At 54.1% G+C, this 19,900-nt stretch overlaps 1 protein-coding gene and 2 non-coding genes across 20 annotated transcripts in view; all 3 read right to left on the bottom strand.

Annotated features, from left to right (window-relative positions):
• LOC105464051 (proline rich coiled-coil 2B) overlaps positions 1–19,900 on the bottom strand; it is a 133,393-nt gene that overhangs the window by 6,406 nt on the left and 107,087 nt on the right. For 13 of the 18 annotated variants that reach the window (XM_071078463.1, XM_011711674.3, XM_071078460.1 and 10 more), the window contains exons 15-29: positions 18,014–18,230; positions 15,208–17,286; positions 13,771–13,976; positions 13,125–13,270; positions 12,357–12,498; positions 9,929–10,011; positions 9,172–9,363; positions 8,829–9,026; positions 8,293–8,379; positions 6,947–7,051; positions 6,597–6,789; positions 5,535–5,632; positions 4,435–4,562; positions 3,633–3,873; positions 166–321 (exon numbers count right to left, since the gene is read on the bottom strand). In XM_071078463.1, the coding sequence (XP_070934564.1) occupies positions 166–321; positions 3,633–3,873; positions 4,435–4,562; positions 5,535–5,632; positions 6,597–6,789; positions 6,947–7,051; positions 8,293–8,379; positions 8,829–9,026; positions 9,172–9,363; positions 9,929–10,011; positions 12,357–12,498; positions 13,125–13,270; positions 13,771–13,976; positions 15,208–17,286; positions 18,014–18,230 (4,271 nt within the window). Of the gene's footprint in view, positions 1–165; positions 322–3,632; positions 3,874–4,434; positions 4,563–5,184; positions 5,246–5,534; positions 5,633–6,596; positions 6,790–6,946; positions 7,052–8,292; positions 8,380–8,828; positions 9,027–9,171; positions 9,364–9,928; positions 10,012–12,356; positions 12,499–13,124; positions 13,271–13,770; positions 13,977–15,207; positions 17,287–18,013; positions 18,231–19,900 lie in introns of those variants that run through there. The other 5 variants (XM_071078469.1, XM_071078464.1, XM_071078468.1 and 2 more) reach the window with 3 other exon arrangements.
• On the bottom strand, positions 1,183–1,268 carry LOC112423522 (small nucleolar RNA SNORD62). The gene has a single exon (XR_003014002.1). It is a non-coding gene; the product is annotated as a small nucleolar RNA SNORD62 (small nucleolar RNA).
• LOC112423524 (small nucleolar RNA SNORD62) lies at positions 5,972–6,057 on the bottom strand. The gene has a single exon (XR_003014003.1). It is a non-coding gene; the product is annotated as a small nucleolar RNA SNORD62 (small nucleolar RNA).

The following is a 19,900-nucleotide window of genomic DNA, read 5'->3' as shown; positions in this document are numbered from 1 at the left end:
CCTGTGTGATGGCCCCACACACGGTCACCTTCCTTTCTGCCCTGACAGTCCTGCACACACCCAGGCCACTGGCTCTTTCTACCACACAGGGGTACTTAGCTTGCTAGAAAAGGTTGGTGACACAAGGTCCCCTCCCTAGGGTCAGAGGCAGATGGGTCCCCTTACCTCTCTGCTGGTGTTCAGGACTGGCGGCTGGGACCCGGGCGGAGGAATCCTTCGGGGGGCCCCAACAGAGAGGCTCTGCCCAGGCGGCAGCTGAATGGACTGGGGCAGGATCAACGGCTGCTGCCCCGAGCCGTACCGAGGCAGTGGCATGGTCAGCTGTTGGGTGACAACGACAGTCAGGAGGGGGACCGACCGATGCTACGGAGAAACCCCAAACACGCACCAAAGAGCAACTGCACATGTACTTCAAATTCATACACTTCAGAAGAACTAAAGCAAAGCCTGCACACAGCAGGACACGCTCTGATTTCTACTGTAGCACAGCAGACATCGCCCAGGATTTCACACCTTCGATGGCAGGGGCACGTCTTCTGGCTGGAATGCAGTAGGTGGTGAGAAAATGGGCAAGGCGAAGCTGGCTGCAGGCACAGGAGCTAACGGCGTTAAGTGTGTCTCATCCACATCTCTGCTAAGGGCTGCGTCTATCTTCAGCCCTTTCTGCCTTTGTCCAGCAAGTGCTTACTAAAAGCATACGAGGTGCTGGGGAAGCGGCAGGGCCCTGTCCGACATGGGCCTGCACACTGCCAGGGTGGCATGTCACACGCTGGACACAGCTGCAGGACACTCAGGGTGCAAAGTGGCACAGGATCTGTGTGTGCACACCAGATCTGTGGGTGCACACAGGGCGGGGTGGGCAAGGAGAGGACGAGTGAGGAAGGTCAGAAGTAATGGCCAAGCCAAATCCCAAAAGATGAAAGCCGCACCAGACGTGTATCTCTGCATTCCTCTGTACAGCACAAACATTCAAGACTCTCACTGTTTTGCATCAAGTGGTGGTAAAAACAAGACTGGCTGGATTCTGGGCTGTGGGGGTTCTTTGAAGCATGCTGTGACAGGAGAACAGGGTGGCTGCAGGGCCTAACTAACTAGAACAAGATAGGTGAGGGGGAGATGTGGGCCTGGAGACTCTTAAGGACAGGGGGACACAATGGGGTAGCAGGGCTGGGCCACGTTTGGTCTCTCAGTCACTGTCCTCTTCATCTCCCTGCTATTGAGTCCACAGTGGAGGGTCAGAAGGATCTATTGGAATTACATCACTGAGACGTGTAGTGGCCAGAGCCGCAAAACACCATGCTCCTCCTTGGAGCACCAACATGGTGCAGGAGGAAGATGATGGGGACATGCTGCCATTTAGAGTGCTGACTTGGGGTATGATCTGACTTGCAGGGAGGCCAGGTAGGAGCCCCCACAGGAGCTGGACAGCGTGCAGCGGGGGTGGAGGGGATGAGACACAGCTGGATTCTGAATGCTTTTAAAGCCAGAGCCGACAGGCCCGCTGAAGGGTCGGGTGAGGTGAGGGGAGAAGGGAGCAAAAGAGGACATGGACTGGACAAGCAGAAGGACGGGGAGGAAAATCGAGTTTTGGATATGATGAGTCTTGAGATGTCATGAGACCACAGGAGAGGTGCTGGAAAGTTCATTGGATTTCACATTCAATTCCAGGGACAGATCTGAGCTGAAGATGTCCATTTGGGAGTGAGGAGAAGATGGAGGAATTTAGAGCCATGACTCTTAAAAGACGCCCAAAGCAGGGCCCAGGGGCATGCCAACTGTTACGGACTGGGAAGGAGAGGGGACAGCAAAGGAGACTGAGGAGGAAGTCTGAGGCAGCAGGAAAGCCAGGAGTGATGGCCTGGTAACTGGGTGAAGACAGTGCTTCAAGGGCTGTGGGGGGCGGGATTACGGGGTCAGCACTGCAACTCGTCTGTGTACTGACAGGAAGGGCCATCCGATGCATGAAAGGGAGGGAGACTTGCTGGGGTGGGGCCCCCCAGGGGCACAGGCAGCACCCAGGCAGGGATGTGGCCACAGGGGCTTGGAGACTGTCACTGCTTCTGTTTCCTGGGTGACACAGAAAGGGAGATCACGGATGGGAGGCAGTGAGGGGCAAGATGCAAGTCTGAAAAGCTGCTAGGAGGGTGGTGGTTGACTCAGAGCCACAGCTTGGATGAAATGCAAAGGACACGTGGCTCAACGGATCTGCTGATGGGGAGGAAGAAGCCAAGCCAAGTGGGAGAATGACAAAAACGTGGGTGGTGGAGACTGGGCGTGGTGGCTCACACCTGTAATCCCAGCACTTTGAGAGGCTAAGGTGGGTGGATCACTTGAGGTCAGGAGTTCGAGACTAGCCTCGCTGACATGGTGAAATCCCATCTCTACTAAATATACAAAAATTAGCCGGTGGGTGGTAGGCACCTGTAATCTCAGCTACTCGGGAGGCTGAGGCACGAGAATCGCTTGAACCCAGGAGACAGAGGTTGCAGTGAGCCGAGACTGTGCCAGCCACTGCACTCTAGTCTGGGTGATAGAGTGAAACTCCACCTCAAAAAAAAAAAAGAATTTTCGAGTTGGGTCACTAGAGGGAGTTGAAAAAGCCAGAGGTGACAACTGAGAGGGACGCTGAAAGTTGAGATTATGCGAGAGCCACAGCTACCGGGAGCGGCCAAGCCTAGAGAGAACTGCACAGAGCAGGGCCCAAGTGAACAAGGGCACCAGTGGTGAGGAGGGCACGAACTGCACGGACAGGGTCCATGGCACAAAGACCCAGGGTCATCTCTGCAGACATCAAAACCACTAGGAACGGGAACAGGAGAGTGGAGACAGACTGAAAGCCAGGCCAGACAAGGAGGGTGACCCTCAAAGGTGCCAAATGCTGCCCACAGGTCGACGGAGAGGAAGATTTCACAGCAGACGCTGGATGTGGTGACGGCACCATAGCAGCGTGGAGGGCTTGTCAGGCACAGTCTATGGTGTGGGCTTCAAAGCTGGGGTTTCAGGGAGGAAGGAAGGAGTCTAGAAGCATCAACAACTATGCAAACAGGACTCCTACCCCATTCCACACCCTACTGCACAAGGGCAGGGAGAAAGGAAGGAGCCCCCATCTGGGGGCTGCAGGAGCAGGCAGTGCTTAGGGCACAGCCAAGTCTTGAGAATAAAGAGGTGGACGAGGGGCCGGGGGTGGTGGCTCACGCCTGTAATCCCAGCCCTTTGGGAGGCCAAGGCGGGCAGATCACTTGAGGTCAGGAGTTCGAGACCAGCCTGGCCAACATGGTGAAACCCCATCTCTACTAATACAAAAATTAGCCAGGCGCGGCGGCACACGCTTGTAGTCCCAGCTACTCAGGAGGCTGAGGAAGAAGCATCGCTTGAATGCGGGAGGCAGAAGTTGTAGTGAGCCGAGATGATACCACTGCACTCCAGCCTAGGTGACAGACTCCGTCCAAAAGAAAAAAAAAGGTGATGGGGCTACTCAGAAGAGGCTGATTTCCCGCACACTGAGGAGCGGGCACGGTGGCTACCAACGAACAGCATGATAGGCCAGCACACACTGAGGCGGGCGGAAAGAAAAGGCAAGGTCATGAAGGAAAGAAGCCTAGGGCTTTGGGTGGAGTGACTGAATTCCTGACCTGTGGGAGCTGGGAGTCCAACATCTGGGAGGCACCCAGGCCTGCAGCCTGGCCGAGCTGGCCCTCATAGACCAGGGCTTGGTTCCCGCTCATGGGCTGGTAGGGTGAGCCAGACTGCGGCTTCACCATCTCCAAGGGCTGCATGCCTGGGAACGCAGAGTACGGAGGCTTCAAGGCTGTGCCCCCAGAGAGGATCATGGTGCTGGGCGGTGACAGGCTGGGGTGCATGTACACCTGAGATCTGCAAAAGCCAGACAGATGGTCAGGATCAGGTCGATGAGTCCAGCTGTGGATCTCGTCCCACCCCTCAGAGATCCCCCAGAGAGCTTGCTAAAACACAGATCCCCGGCCCCACTCCCAGAGCGCGACTCAGAGGGTCCAGGATGGGGCCTGAGAACAAGCTCTTAGATGGCGCTGATGCTGCTGGATTAAACAAGTGAACACATCCAGGCTGTACGAGGCACAGGACATCAGCCACAATGACTGGCAGCCACACTGACGGAGCAGCCCGCGGTGGGGAGGAGGCAGGGAGTCAAGGGGAGAGAAGGAGGAAGGAGCAAGGGAAGGAGGCAAGATGACATGGAAAAGCAAAACAAGGCCTGCCACATATCAGCTCACCCCAGGCCTCTCCTAAAGCACAGTTAACAACGGACTGAAGAGTGATCCAGAGCAAAGCCCCACCCCTCCCCACCCCGCTGCCCCAAAGCAGAGAAGCACCAAACAGCCACAGGACAAAGGCTGCACACAGGGCTGAGACCCTGGCTGTGAGCTGCCAGCTCCACAAGCTGGTACCTGAGCTCACCTGAAGGGCTGTAAGGAGCTGAAGATCTCCTGGGACTGGGACACAGGAAGCCCACCCCTCAGTCCAAGCTGAGCTTGTGCCTGCAGAGATGTGTGAAGGGAGATAGGGATCTGCTGGGCAGCGGCGGCCTGTGAACGGGAAAACGGGGTGGTGGAGGTAACCGCAAGGCCCATCCAGGTGATTCCTCCCCTCCCACCTCCCCTGCCCCTCTCCACATGGCTGCTGGAACACCGCCCAAAATTCAAATGCCAGCATGTCATTCCTGGGCTTCCCTTGCTATTGGGATAAAGCCTATAATGAAAAACTGGTAGCAGCCCCAAACCGCAGCATCTCCCTACCCTGGAATTCTATACGGCAACAAAAATGGATTCTAGCACATACATCAACAGCGGTGAGTCCCAGAAACATAACGCTGAATTTAACGACGTACAAAAACAAAGATACATGCAGTCTGACCCAGTTATGCAAGAACCAAAATCTTGAAAACCAAACAATACAGCACTTAAGAACATGTTTTTAAAGAGGTCAGCAGAGACCACGTCCTCCATCAGCAAGCCTGCGCTCGGAGCAGATTCTGCCTGGAAGGCCACTGTCGTGGCTGGGCAGGCACATGGGTCGAGGGGCGGCTGAACCATCCCAAAGACCCAGCACCAGCGTTAGAGGGGAGACTTCCAAACATCACCCCTTGGCAGCACAGAAAGTATGCCAGTCCTGCATAAATAACCAACGCCTGCTCATTTCTAAGACTACCTCTTTCTAATGCATCCATGCCTGGGAGTTTAGGCCTTTCTTCTCTTCATCAGAAGGATACCTGATCACCAAAGAAAATTCCATTTTAGCTAATTCCCCGGCTAGGACACAGGAGGGAGAACTTTGAGAAAGGAAAACTAAGCAGAGTCTGGAGCAGCCAACTCCACTCCTCTTCCCTGTCTCTTGTTTATTCACTTAACACATGTCTCCTGGCGGGCCAGGTGCTGGTCACCACATGTGAGGGGGACGGAAAACCAGACAGACAATGAGCAGATAGAGCAAGCCAATTTCGCCTTGTGCTGGCTCCTCCCCACCACCCCCAGCCAGGCCACCTGGCTGGCTGCTGTCACCTGTTGGTAACTCTGCTGCTGAGGTATCGTTTGAGGAACGAGCCGGGGCTGACTTGCAAACACATGGCCATCCAGGTACAGGGGCGGGAGGTGGCTGCCTAGAAACAGAGCGGCAGAAGGGAGGTAGAAGAAGATCAAGCCTCACTACTTCTGGATGTCCCTGAGGGCGACAAGTCTACAGGTCTGCTCTACCCAGGAGAGTCAGTGCGGACGGACAAGGGCATGTGTACAGAGGCTGCTCGGTTCCCTGTGTGCCTGAAGCACGCGCCTGCTCACAACACGCCTGGCACACACCTCAGGGAACCCAGGGAGGATGCAGCGTCAGACCTAGGAGGTGGGAGGAGGCAGGTGGGCTCTGGCCTACCCTTCCCACCTCCCACTCATCAACTGCCCCAGACACTCGAAGGGACATTCTACTTTAACCAGGGCTGCCTTGGTCTCTCAGTCACTGTCCTCTTCATCTCCCTGCTATTGAGTCCACAGTGGAGGGTCAGAAGGATCTATTGGGATTACATCACTGAGACTGGCAGCTGCGCCCTCAAAACCCCCACGCTTTCCCTTGGGGACATCGACACATGACAAGGATGGTAGCAGTCAGGACAAAAACAGCTGCCAGTGACTAAGGGCTCTGTTGATACAAAGCCCTTTCCAGGTAAGACCTGGCTTCACGGGTGTGGCCACCTCATGGAGCAATGTCATCGCCCCCCGTTTCATTTAAGAGAGGAGGACGCTGTGGCTCAGCAAGAGCTGATCACCAGCCGAGGCAGCACAGCTCCAGCACGTAACCCAGGTCTGACTCAAAGCCAAGCCTTTGCCCGCTCCTCTCACCAGGAGGCAGGAGTGCCTCGCTGTCGCCCCCAGTTCTGTTTCCCAGCACGGGGAAGCAGAGCGTGCACACTACCTGCAGCCCAGGGGCGCTGTGGCCACTCGGCCTAAAAACAAGTTGCTGCTTCTACCTGCTACTTAAGACAAGGCCAGGAGGTGGTGTTTGGGGCTGTTAATCCATTTCTCTTGACAATAAATGGAGAAGGACCCCAAGGCCTGGCTCAGGGGATGAGATACCTGGCATAGAAGCAGAAGGTGCTACAGAGGCCACAGGCATGGGTGGCATGGACACTCCACCGAAGGAGCTGTAGTTGACCCCGCTGGAGGCACCCACAGAGGATGGAGGCTGGATGCCTGAGCCAGCGCCGCCTGGAGAGCTCTGCTCCGGCAAACTGGGGGAGTTTTCCCAAGCCTTGCGCGCAGACTCCATCTTCAGAAGCAAGGGTGGGGGAGGGATGAAAATTACTATCATGATGGCAGTGGGCAGCACCGATCTAAGCTTTCGGGGGGTCGGGGACTCCTCCCTTCTGCCTCTTTGTAAGCTAAGGTACTGGGTGGGCCCTCGCCCAGCTCAGGGCTGGTGTTACCTTCAGAGTAAGGTCGGCGGTGGGGAAGGACATTGGGGAGAGACCAATGGCCCTCTGGATGTGATGGTCCCGCCGCAGGATGGGGATACTCTGTGTTAACCCTGCCTGGAGAGGAGGAAAAAGAAACCATGGAACACAAATAGGCACAGAGACGGCTTTGCCCAAACCCACCCATGGCTCGCCTGAACACACTCAAGGCTTGTCCAAATGCCATCTATGACTTGCCCAAACCCATCTGTGGCTTTGCCCAAAAGCACCTACAGTGCCCAGCAGCATCTATGAATTGTCCAAATGCATCTTCAGTATTGGCCACATGTACCCAAGACCACCCAGATGAAACTGATGGCAGCCAAGACCACGACTGATCTCCTTGAGATGGCTGCCTCCATCAGTTTCCTCCACACAAGTCTGCAGAGAGCCACCCCCATATCCACACTCCATGGTGCCCTCCAGACAGGGAGAGCCATGTCCCAGCGGTATAAGTATGGACTGGCTGCCTGCACGCAAGCACCTGGTTCAGAAGGCACCTGTCACCTGGCCTGCAGATGCCTTGGGCCAGACAGGGAAGGCTGTGCCCCTCAGCAAACAGTGAAAGAGGGCTCTGGTAACAGGTTGAAAATGCAACAGTGCCCCCCGCCTCCTGCAGATCCCCGGTGTCCATCCACACATGATAGGGACTGTAGACTGTCAGAGTAAAGAACCTTGTAGAGCCCAGCACTTCCACATTTTTTTTCATTCAACACCTGTGAATATTGTACAGCACTCACATTCCTTGGAATCCTCTGGGAAATGCTGCCCAAATGATACTCATTCATTCAACATATGCACTAGCACCAACCCCTGCAGGCGGTGAGGACAGAGCAGTGAACCAGACGTCACTGCGGCAGCCTCGGCCACAGCCCCAAGTGGCCACAACAGATGGAACTGCCAGCTCCTGAGCCCACGGTGGAGTGCCAGGAGATCCTCTGGATCACAACAGATCGCAGGTGGCAGGGACCCTTGGATGGTGAGATGGGGCCTCCTGAGGAGGGCTCTCCTACTCGATCTGTGTGCCCCTCACCCCTGGCCATGGAAAAGGCAGCCTGAGTATGGGCTCGCACCTGGCACAGAGGAGACAATGGAACCAAAGAGAGCCAAATAAACCAGACCTTAGGAACTATACGATCCCCATTGGAAGGTCACAAAACCTGGGCAGGAACATTTAAGCACCTTTTAAGGACACGGAGCTGCTAGCAATTGAGTCACGTGCCAGCCCAGGTCACCTGAAATACGTGTGCTGTCTCCTTCGCCCAGGGCCTGCCAGCCCCAAGCCGCGAGTGCAGCCAGAAGCGGAAGTGTGGACTTACATTACTGGCCAAGGCGTCCTGAAGTTTAACCACCGGACTCCCAGCAGGGCCAGAGGCAGAACCAGGCGGCAAGCTGAAATCGGAGTCCTGGAGAAAAAAAAAAAAAGCCACACAGCCCACTGAGATCCTCCTGGCTCTCCATTCCCCAGAGGCACACATTCACGTGATGCAGTTTCCGTGACTCAAAAACTCCATTGAGCAGCATTCACTGGAGCCACACATGAGCGAGATGGCCAGAGGCTTCCCATGGCACAGGAGACAGGACGCCAGCTCCACTCCTTTCCCCCTGTCCCTTGGGTGGCCTGACAGAAACAGGGAAGATCGCTGGCCTGTCTGGTGTCAGTGAAGCAATCTTTAAAGCAACTCAACAGAGCACTGGCCACGTGCAGGACTCCATACCAACATTCTAGCCACTGGAAGAGTGCTTGGCTCCTGTCCTTCTATTCTTTCTAGGAGATAATCCTGTCTGAGCCCCCAGCCTCTCCAAGTACCAAAAATAAAAAGTAAAAGCAGCAAGCAAGAAAACAAAGCCTCACTTTTGGATTGACTCCAAATTCAATGGGTGGCACAGGCAGCACGGAGTCCACGTGAATCTCTACTCCGTTAACAGGCGGGACCACAGTCCCTTGCAGCCGCTCAGCCCCCTCTGAGCCCTTCCTGTTTTTCAGAGAACGCTCGTTGCCGATGGGTCCTGGTCTGTGCTCCTTGCTCTGTCCAGAGCCTTGTTCTGAATCCTTGATAAAAAAGCAGAGAGGTGGAGACACAGACTGGAATGACCACTCTCTCCAGCTTCTACTGTCACAGGAATTGAGGAAGACGACGAGACGATGGCCCCTTCCGCCCAGGCCCTGGCTACTGTGACTGGAACGTCCAGGTTACCTTCTGCTCAGATGGCTTTGGGGCCTGCTCCTTGTGGCTGTCAACCTTGGGTTCCGCCAGGCCAGGCCCGCTCATCTCCTCTGGCTTCAGAGTCCCATACGGGGAGCTGCGCTGTGAGGAGGTCGCAGACGACTCCCGAGACTCGGCGCTCAAGTCAACGCCACTATCTCCCTGGCTGCTCTTAAAACCCTGCTGTGCAGAGCACAAAATGGGTTATAGCCTCAAACTCCCAACTTGATTATCCAGAGAGTAAAACTGTGTGTGGCACACAGACTTGTCTACACCCTGCATGCCCCTTGCCAAGTCTGATCCTGATCTTGATCCTGCCCTGCTGAGGATGCCTGACAACTTACATGTGGCCAAACACACCAACCCCGATAGAGCTTGTGACCACAGAATCTTCTGCAGGCCCCAGACCGAGGCTGCCATACCCATCTTACTTGTGACCCACATCAGACTACATGGCTGCTGACGCCAGTTCAGAGGCGGTCCTGAATCCTCTACCCACCCAGCGTTAGGTCCTCCCTTGTTACCCCTTTTCTCTTTCTCCTGCTCATGCACACCCCATGTACAAGCCAGAAATCAAGATGGAAAAACACTGATGAGCTTGGCCCCATGGAAACAACCTAATTCCAAGCTCAGCTGCGGTGGCAGGGGCTTGGTTGGGTTGGATGCACAGATCCATGGCAGGCCGGCTCTCTGGATGGTGAGCTCACACTCATCCCAGGAGCAGCATGCGGGCAGCGGCCACACTCACCTCCGCAGAGCCAGTCTCGGTGCTGCTGAAGGCAGTGACGGCTTTCCTCCAGGAGTCGTTGGCTGGGGCCTGCACAGGGAGAGCTGCCAGGGGAGGGAGACAGAGTCAGGGCATCAAAGAGCAACCCGTCTAGAGAAACACAAGTTTATGAGCTCTTAAAGAACAAGCATAGGCACGGCTTGCAGAAATCCAACTCCCCTGCCTCCCCTGCACCCCTGACCCCAGCCCCCTACCTGTGACACCCAGTGAACAGTGTGACGTGGAAGAGCTGGTCTGACAGTCTTACCCAACTTTCCACATCCTCACCCAACGTGTTTCTCAGCATCTCACTCATTACGGGAGAGGGTGAGTAGGGCAGAGCCCTCACTCCTGCCCATCTGGATTCTCTGTTGCTATTTCTGCTATGCTCACACTTCCTTTCACTTATATTATTTCTAAAAGTTGGTAGCTTCTTTTTTTTAATTTAAAAATATATATTTCTTTCTATTTTTTGAGACGGAGTCTCGCTCTGTCGCCCCGGCTGGAGTGCAGTGGCGCGATCTCCGCTCACTGCAAGCTCTGCACTCCAGGTTCACACGATTCTCCTGCCTCAGCCTCCCGAGTAGCTGGGACTACAGTCGCCTGCCACCACGCCCGGCTAATTTTTATTTTTATTTTTGTATTTTTAGTAGAGACGGGATTTCACTGTGTTAACCAGGATGGTCTCTATCTCCTGACCTCGTGATCTGCCTGCCTCGGCCTCCCAAAGTGCTGGGATTACAGGCGTGAGCCAACGCCCCTGGCCTTCTTTCTCTTTTTTTAAACAATAGAGACAGGGTCTCACTCTGTTGCTAGTCTTGAACTCCTGATCTCAAGTGATCCTCACGCCTTGGCCTCCCCCAAAGTGCTGGGATTATAGGTGTGAGCCACCACTCCTGGCCAAAGTTGGTGGCTTCTACAGAGTCTCTGAAAGATCCAAGTGGGTATTACTAAAATTTTTTAAGCTCACAGACCACTTCTTGAGTGGCCCTGGATCCTGAGCCCAGAAAAATAGATATGCATGCAAAAGTTGACATGCTAGCAGGGGGTGGGGGCACATATCTGCAATCCCAGCTACTCGGGAGACTGAGACAGAAGGATTGCTTGAACTCAGAGGTTCAAGTCCAGCCTGGGCAACATAGTGAGACCCCATCTTAAAAACAAAACAAAACAAAACAAAAATCTTTTCACATGCTATTTTAATATCCAAGGGCTCTCTGAAGCCATCCTTGGACACAACCCCTGGTCTGAGGAACCAACGAGACTCTGCAGAATTCTGGAGGAAAAGATCTGACAAAAGGGGATGATGACTCACACCTGAGAGTCACATCTGACTGACATCTGGCAGCTCAACCAATCTGGCGCCTGGGCATTTTTGGACATCAATACTATGACACCTGTCACTCAGTCACTACCAAATGTAGCGTTATTGATGTTTTATCAAAGGATTGTGCTCCCTTTCCATCAAAGCTGGGCATGTCGAATATTATTTTGTAGTTTACAAGAACCAAAGTTTTCACGTTTTCACCGAGCACACGAGGACAAGCTATGTGGAAACAGTGAAAGAACCAAGGCCCAGAACTCAGTGTCTCGGGTGCTTGTCCTACGACCCTGGAGTCCCCTGGGTCAAGTCTGTTCCCTCTAAAGCCTCAGCTGCTTTGCAGAAAACTGAGCTGGCACTAGGTGACCTCTCCGAGATCCTCTCATGGGCCCAAGCTATGAAATGTCAAATGTCCTTACTTTATTCATCTATGCACCCTCTGGGCTAACAGTGCAGGCTCCTGGCTCATGTAAGCCTCAAGAATAACCTATTCTTTGAAAATAGCTTTTAATTTTACAAGGAAAAATACCCAGAAAAATTACATTTGATATAGAATTTTAAAAAAAAAAAGTTTTCAGGGCAACGAATTTTCTAAAAACTAACGTACACCCTCTTCTGGTCTCAGTTTGCCTTTCCAGAAGAGCATTCAGGAAGGAGTTTCCAGAGCCTTCCTCATGTTAAGAAAGGGTGCACAGCACAGAAGAGAGCTCCTGAACTCTTGCTGCTGGTCTCTCAGTCACTTGCTTCTCTTTTGTAAGTTAGTGGGATAAAATGACAACCAACAAAGAAGGCCAGGCCCACTAGTGCGCGATCTCAGCTCCAGGGGCCATCCTTTTCCACACTGCTGGACGTAATGAATGCTCTGCTCTTCTACCACATTTTAGGCAAGGAAAACTGTGTATCTGTTTGGGGGCTGCAGCAGCAAATCGCTCAGATAGCATTCGGCACTAGCTCAGCAGCGGAACCCAGCAAACAGGCACTACTCCATCTATATTCATAGCTCAAAAGCAGAATCCTCCCCAAGAAGCAAACCCGGTCCGTGATGTGACCTTGGACACCACAGCTGGGGTCACATCCCCCAACTCTCACCCTGGCTGCTGCTCTCCCAGATCTCAGTGCCCAGGCTGCTGCCAGGCACGGTCACGTCACCTTGCTCCAGACATAAGTTGTTCTGCTTTTTCGCAAATCGAGGAGGAATACGGGAGGAAAGGCCTCGACCCTTGACAGGCACCTGAGGGGAAGAAAGGGTGCTGTAGTCTAGCTTAAGGCACAAAGACTGATAAATTCTCCCCAGGATAAGTGTCCCAGGTACCAAAATCACACCACCTGAAAATGCTCCAGAGACGTGTGGGATGCTCGTCTCCCAAAAACTCAAGCAGAACTGCGATGCCAAGCAAAGCACCCCCCAGGAAAGACCTGAAAGGCCAATGGACCATGACCTGTGTGTGGGTCCAGCCCTGACTCCATTTTAGTACAGGGGTCATGATCCACGTGACTTCAGGGAGACAAATCTCATTCCACTCAGGAATGAGGAGTGGGGAGGGAGGAGGAGCCGGGAGCTGACGGAGGTCTGCATCCTGGCTTGGACAAGTTTCCACTATTATCACCCTAGACAAGTCACTCTCTTCAAGACTCAGTTTCTTCCTCTGCATAACAGTGATGCCACCACCTAGTCCTACTTTGATAGAAGGGCCTTGGTAATAGCAGGCATGGGGAGACAATGTGTGCTTGCTAAATACTGTCTTCCTCTCTGCCACCTTGAGCTTGACCGAGAACTCCCTTACTCTCTGGCTCTGGGTTTCCTGGGCATATGCCAGCCTGCCCTCCCGCCCCATGCCCCGCCCCCCAACCCCTCACCTGCACGGCCTGCTCCTTCTTTCTTCTCTCTTCCTCCAGCAGGCGGCGCTGCTTCTTGGTCAGGACTTCGATGAAGCCTTCGCCCACCATAGAACCCACCTCACTCTCCTCCCCGGGACTGGACCCGCAATTTTCGATGATGGCACCTGAACCAAGATTTCACGAGAAGGAACAGTATTTCCATTCACCAGGAGGCAAGAACAACCCAATTCAACAGGCGCCTAAGATCTAGCGTCAAGCTCAACACAAACCTGGACAGGACTTCTGCACCCTTCTCAGGCCACCTCTGATCTAAAACGTTGTTATCCCAAACCAAAGAGGTCCAAGAGCACGACTGAGAGAACACACAAAGGGCTTAAACCCCAGCTCTGCGACCTTGGACACACCACGGAACACCTCCAGGCTTCCTCTCTTTAAAACGCAGAAGCCACAGGGTGTCACGGGGGTTCAACAGGCTGTGAGCAACACCCGTGGGAATCCTACCTACTCTGCTCAACTCTACAGCCCCAGAATCCAGCCCAGTGCCTGGCGAGCTGTTCCCGAAAGCTACGGTACTCAGTGCAAAGGCAAACTCGGGCGGCCCGAGGACTGCCCGGCCCCTGGTTCCACCTGAGTTCTTTCCCCTGAAGATGTGAGGACGACTTACTTCCATAGTTCAGGTCAAACTGTTTCATGGCCTCTCCCTGTTCACCTGCCCTCGGAGCAGCCAACTTGGCCTCCTTCTCTGCCTTCTTACTGGAGGCTTCGGGAAGGTCAGCATTGGCATGGGCTGCCCGCTCCAGGGCATAGGGGGAGTGGCCACTCCCACTGTTGCAGCCACTAAGACCTCCAGGCAAGGCCTCATCTGGGGATCTGTAAGGGAAAGAGGATCTTGTTAACCAGAGGCTGTGGAAGGAGGGAAAACAATGCACGTGCACACTGCCTGCACACAAGCCTGGCACCCTGATCTAGGTCCACTTCCTCTCGCTGACTCCTCGGGTGGGGAGGAGCGGCTGGCTGGCCACAGTGCATCCATGTCCGTGTGCAAACACACGTGGAAGGCTGCCCCCGCTGGCTCTGCCTGCTCCTGGGGAAAGTGGCTCTGTCACCTTCTGCTCCCCAGGGCTCTCCCACATGCTATGTTCAGAGAGTGCAGGGGGGAGAGAGTCAAGGGGAATGTGCTCGGAATGGAGCCACCAGTATTTCTGCTCCTCTCCAGGATTGCCCTGCCAGAGGGCCCTTGGGGCATAAAACTGAGGGGAAGCCAAGGGTCGGCCTCTAGCACCTGGAAAGCTAGATTAGACGCCACCTGAAAGAGTTAGTGTTCCCTGTGGCTCCTCCTCTGGGAATTTCTCTGCCTTCAATTCTAAGGAGGGTGGAGGTGTGAAGCCATCTTCCTCAGTATGCTGAAGACAGGGAAGGCCTCAGCAGCCCCTGTACCTCCCTGTCTGAGCTACAAGCCAAGCGCAGTCAGTCAACCCAGACTGTGCAGGGGACCCTCTCCTAGTCCCTGAGCAGAGGTCATCACCCAAATGCCCCTGGCTGTGGAAGAGGTACTCGCCAGACCATGCGCAGCCTGCTCCCCTCTGCACTTGCTGGGCTCCTGCCATGCTGAGGTGGCAACCCCACCGTGGGGCCACATCTCCTCACAGTGGAGAAGCAGAACCACCTGGGAAGAGCCACTTCCATGCAGCCACGAGGGCAGTGATGCCCCCTAGGATGCTGCCTGGCAGCAACTCCGGAGTAGAGGATTCTGGTGGACTGACTGGCACCCGGCACTGTGCACAGGCAATGCTCCTCGTTGCAGTGGCCCCTTGGCGGGGCTCCAGGGACACACGCAGGGACACATTCCTAGACTCCCAGGCCAGGTATTGGACAGCGGCCTCAGAGCACCACTGCGGAGGGGGGTTGGGGGGGCTCTAGCCACAATAACACCACCACGAGAAAAGCAGACAGGCAATGCGGGGGCAGGTGATGAAGACGCGCACAGACGGGCTGGGGGCAGGCCCCCAGTCCCGACACATGGCGGCATGCATGCGTGAACTCAGTGCTGCTGAGAACAGAACACAACAACAAAAAGGGCCCAGATGGTGTCTGGTTTTACCTTTTGACTTTCAAAGGCGTCCCATTCTGTTGGCTCTCATAGCGAGGGGAGGTGTCACCACCACCTGGCCTAACGGGCTTCTCCCCAAACCCTCCCGGCTCCAGCTTTCGGCTCTGTCTGTCAACCAGTGGTCTCTGACTGGAGAAGCTCCTCTTGGCCAGCTCCTTCTTCTCACCCAAACTGGCCCCCGACAGGCCACCGTCTACCTGGGAGTCAGGCTCAGACCCGGGGCCTTCCCGCCGCTCCCGCCGCTCGCTGAAGTCACTGCTTTCGGAGGCCGTCTCCCACTCCTCATTGGCGTGATCGGAGGAGTTCTGGTAGGAGAGCTCAGGGGACCTGCGGCCCACAGTGCCACTCTTGTCCCCAGAACACAGTTTGGGTCTGCCTGGCCACTGACCTGCCAGCAGGTGGGGCTCCTCCTCGGGTCCCCACAGGCCCAGGGACTCCCGCTCTTGCCGGAGGCGCCGGAAGCGAGGAGGCTTATCTTGGCGTGGGGGGCGCCTTCTCCTGAAGGACCGGTTCTCTGCATTTTCAGAATCCGCCACGTGGTCATCTTGGAAGAAGGACCTCTTGTCCTCTGAGCGGCTGTCCTCGAAGCCCCTGCCACCAAACGTGTCAGGGTGTCTGTAGGAATCCGGGACATAGTCTCTGTCTGTAGATCGCCGGGATCCGCATGTGTCGGAAGGGCCATATTCCTGCCAAGGGCTGCCTGGACTTTTGCTCTGCCAGTGGGGTGACTCTTTGGAGACGAAGGTTCTCCGTCCATACCCGCAATTGCTCAGCCGGGGAGGGAGGGCTCGCCCAAAGGCCCGAGGGCCTCGGCTCTTGGCATCTAGACCGCTATGGTCCTCGGAGCACACCTTGTTGGACCGCCAAGAATCTCTGCAGTCGCCTTTCTTCAAGGCGCTCTCCTCCCTCTCCAGGAGCGAGCTTTCATTCCCGTTCTCGGAGCCCCTCTGCCGGCGGCGCTTGGGAAGTTCTTCATACTCTGAGCCCTCACTATGGGTCTCACTGGCAACTCTCCGTCGGGGCTTGGCTCTGGGGCAGTCCTCTGGCCGAGCAAACTCTCGCAGGCCCCGGCCACGGCCGCTGCGCTGGCTGCTGCAGTAGATGCTGCGGGCACCCAGGACCCCCCCGCCGCAGAGGCTGCTCCCGTTTCCGCCGGCAGGCCGACCACGAAAAGTGAACTCTCGGAAACCACGGCCCCGGCCCCGGGCCTGCCCTCTGACCCCAAAGGCTTGTTCCTCATCAATAAAGATCCAGTTATTTCTCTTTGTGGGGGGAACATCGCTGGACTCTCGTGGGGGTCTGGTTTCCCAGGCCTTGTCAGGTTTCTCCTCCTCTTCAAATTTGGTGGCCTCGTGGCCAAAAGTGGCATGGCCAGGGCCTTTGTCCTCCAAAGTGGCGGTGGAGGAGTTGGCCAGAGAGGCGTCATTCTCTTCGTCCTCGTCCTTTTCGGCCATGGGGCCCTGCTCCTTCTCCTTGGCCAGCCGGGTGCTCTCCTCCCCTAGCTCCTGCTTAATCTTCTCGAGCTCCTTCTCCTTGTCTTCCACCTTGAGGGCTTTCAGGACTGGTTTCTTGATGGGTCCCGACCTCCGGGTCCTGCCCGTCTGCTCTGGGTGCTGGCTGCTGGAGCTCCGGGGCTCAGGAGTCCATTCAGGCTCCGAGGACGGCTGTTTGTTGGGGCTCCCATTCTTGTCCCAGGAGATGTTAAAGGCCGTCTCCTCCTGGGGTGTCTCCCGCTCAACACCATGGGCTGTGTCAGCGGTCTCTGGCTGGTGGCTAACATCCCAGCTGCCACACTCTGGCTTTTTCTCATCTGGGACAAAGTCAGGCTCCAATGGGGAACACCTGAGGTTTTGGGTGTGACCCCCAGGAGCACCCGCTTCCTGAACATTTTCTTGGGGTGGAAACAAAAGCTCCTGGCCTATTCTTTGAGAAGAGATACAGCTGTCAAAGTCTGCTTGGGCCTTCTTGTCAAAAGCACTCAAGTATTCCTCCCCTCTCTCCTCAAAGAGATCGCGCTGGGCACTTACGCCCCCTGCCCTTCCGAGTGAGGCAGAGAAAGAGCTTTCATTCCTGAAAAGGAACCAGAAAAATCAGTCAATGTGATTGGAGCCTGGTTCCTGGTTTCCATGCTGAACACAGAGCTTAGTTTTAAAAAGAAAAAAAAAAAAGCTTTTTAAAAAAGAAAGTTAGAAAAAAAAAAAACAAAACACATAAGCACCAACATTTGCTCTATCTTTAAACACGTCTCAGAAATGCCAGGCCATGAATTGGTCGGTGGCCCCTGGAGTCCATGAGAGTGAAGACTGTCGTGGCCGCTGGGTGGGCGCAGCGGGCCCCCTCGAGACAGAGGAGCCGGGCAATCCTCCGGGTCAAAGAGCAAGCTGGAGCCTGGGAGGCCGTGAAGAGTCTGGGGCCATGGGGGTGGCAGGGCTAACTCTGTTTACTTCCACAGAAGAGCCAAGACCCATGCTCTGGACACCACCTGCCTTGTAAAGCCCCCACCCACCTACCCTGTGCCCAGGGTTTGATGACCCCAGGACTTCTCCTTCACCTTAAGTCTCGCCATCTGAAAAGAGCCTCTTGCACAAAGCATTCAAGCAATCCTCCTCACACTCTCCTTCCCCAAAGGAACCAGGAGTCCCTTCAAAAGAGCACGTCTCCCATGGGCAGTGTCTCCTGGGATGGTAGCTCATCCCAGGGCCCTGTGGATGAGGATGGTAGCTCATCCCAGGACCTCTGGATTCGGACCTGGAATCTTCCTTCAGTGGCAAGGCAGCAGGACCAGGCTTCATCTCACCTGACACGCATGTCCATAGCCAAGGTGTCGCTCGACTTCGGGTGCGTGAGCGGGTAACCCTTGCTCTGCAGTGCCATGTAGCCCTCTGGGCTCCACACAGGGGGTGAATCGATGGGGGTCACTTTTCTTTCTTGGAGTGGGGGCACACAGTTCTGATCCTCAGAGCGACAGCCTGTCCCACTGAGGGACTCTTGGGGCATCATGGGCTTCATCAGTCCTGAAGAAGGCAAAGACTGATCTACATCATCTCATTTAGAAAGCCCTGCTCCAATCTCAGGCTCAACCAAAGGCCCAAAGAAGTCAACAGTTACCCTGACTGTCCCGTGGATACAGCACCCCACCCACCTACACATCACAGGGCTCTTAATCTGTCCTGACCTGAGGACCTCTGAAGGCATACACGCATGCACCTTGCCTGGTTCAAAGACCTGTGAAGTCCAAGGAAGCGGGCAAGAAAAGCACATTTGTCAGATACGGGCTTGGTCCTTAACACTCACAGGACAGGGGATGAAGTCTTTCTAAACAGGGCAGGGAGATACAACTGAGACACTGTTTAAAACAAAGACCCAAAAGGGCCACATCCTCAAAAGGCACATTAGATAGACATATGCACTTTACTACCGGGAACAGACTGGTGGTCTGTCTGGCCTGGACCAGGGCAGGGAAACCACTGTCCCCCTCCCAGGAATTCAGACTCACATGCCTACTTTCATGGGGGTTTAAGGGACAAAGACTTTCTACCTCCCCAAATACTTTGCTAAGTTGAAGGTGCATGTTAGAATGTTCATGTAACCACTAACATATAGAAATGAAACGTAGAAGCAAAAGAAAAGAATAGGACCAAGAAAAGGCAGGAATAAGAAGAAAAGGCATAGAAAGAGAAGAATAAGAATGGAATGCATGAACTATCATAGTTGGAAAATCTAAATATAATAATCCCAATAAGGCTGGGCGTGGTGGCTCATGCCTGTAACCGTTTGGGAGGCCAAGGCAGGCAGATCACTTGAGGTCAGTCGAGTTCGAGACCAGCCTGGCCAACATAGTGAAACTCCGTCTCTACTAAAAATACAAAAATCAGCCAGGCATGGTGGCAGGTGCCTGTAATTCCAGCTACTCAGGAGGCTGATACAGGAGAATCGCTTGAACCCAGGAGGCAGAGGTTGCAGTGAGTTGAAATTGCACCATTGCACTCCAACCTGTGCGACAGAGCAAGATTCTGTCTCTAACAATAATAAAAGTAATCCCAATAAATCTAAAAGGACCAACTTTTGCAATTAAAAGTCATAGACTTTCAGAGTGGTAAAGCCATACACATCTTGTAGATACAAAGATACACTCCCAAAAACTAAGGACTCAAAGAAGCTAACTGTAAAAATTGGAACAAAAGACTTCAAATACTTATCAACAAAAAACTAGAATTATTATATTGCTATCAAAGTAGGCAATAAAGATAGAAAGCACTATTAATGATAACAAGGGTACTACATAAGGATAGAAGGAACAAGATACAGAAATTCTAAACCTGTATGCCTCCAGATAGACACAGCAAAAATTGACAGGCTCCCAAAGAAGATCTGACAAATCCATAATCATAGTGGGACATTTTAAAACACCTTTTAGTAACTGGTCAAAGGGATAAAAACTTGCAATGAAGAAGACATTTGCACAACACAATTAGCATGCTAAACTTAATGGACTATCTCCAACCAGAGAATACAGTCTTTTCAGGCAAATGTAGAATGTTAGAATCACCACAGAAGAGGTTACAGAGAAAACCCAACAAATGTCAAGCAACCTAAGTCAGGAGTTGGTCAGCAAACTACAGCCATTAAACAAAACTCAGCCTGCTGCAGGTTTTTATAAGTAACATTTTATGGAAAAAACAAC

This window comes from Macaca nemestrina, chromosome 14 (assembly GCF_043159975.1).
Source record: "Macaca nemestrina isolate mMacNem1 chromosome 14, mMacNem.hap1, whole genome shotgun sequence".
Taxonomy (NCBI): domain Eukaryota; kingdom Metazoa; phylum Chordata; class Mammalia; order Primates; family Cercopithecidae; genus Macaca; species Macaca nemestrina.
This window is presented reverse-complemented; position numbering and strand designations above follow the sequence as displayed.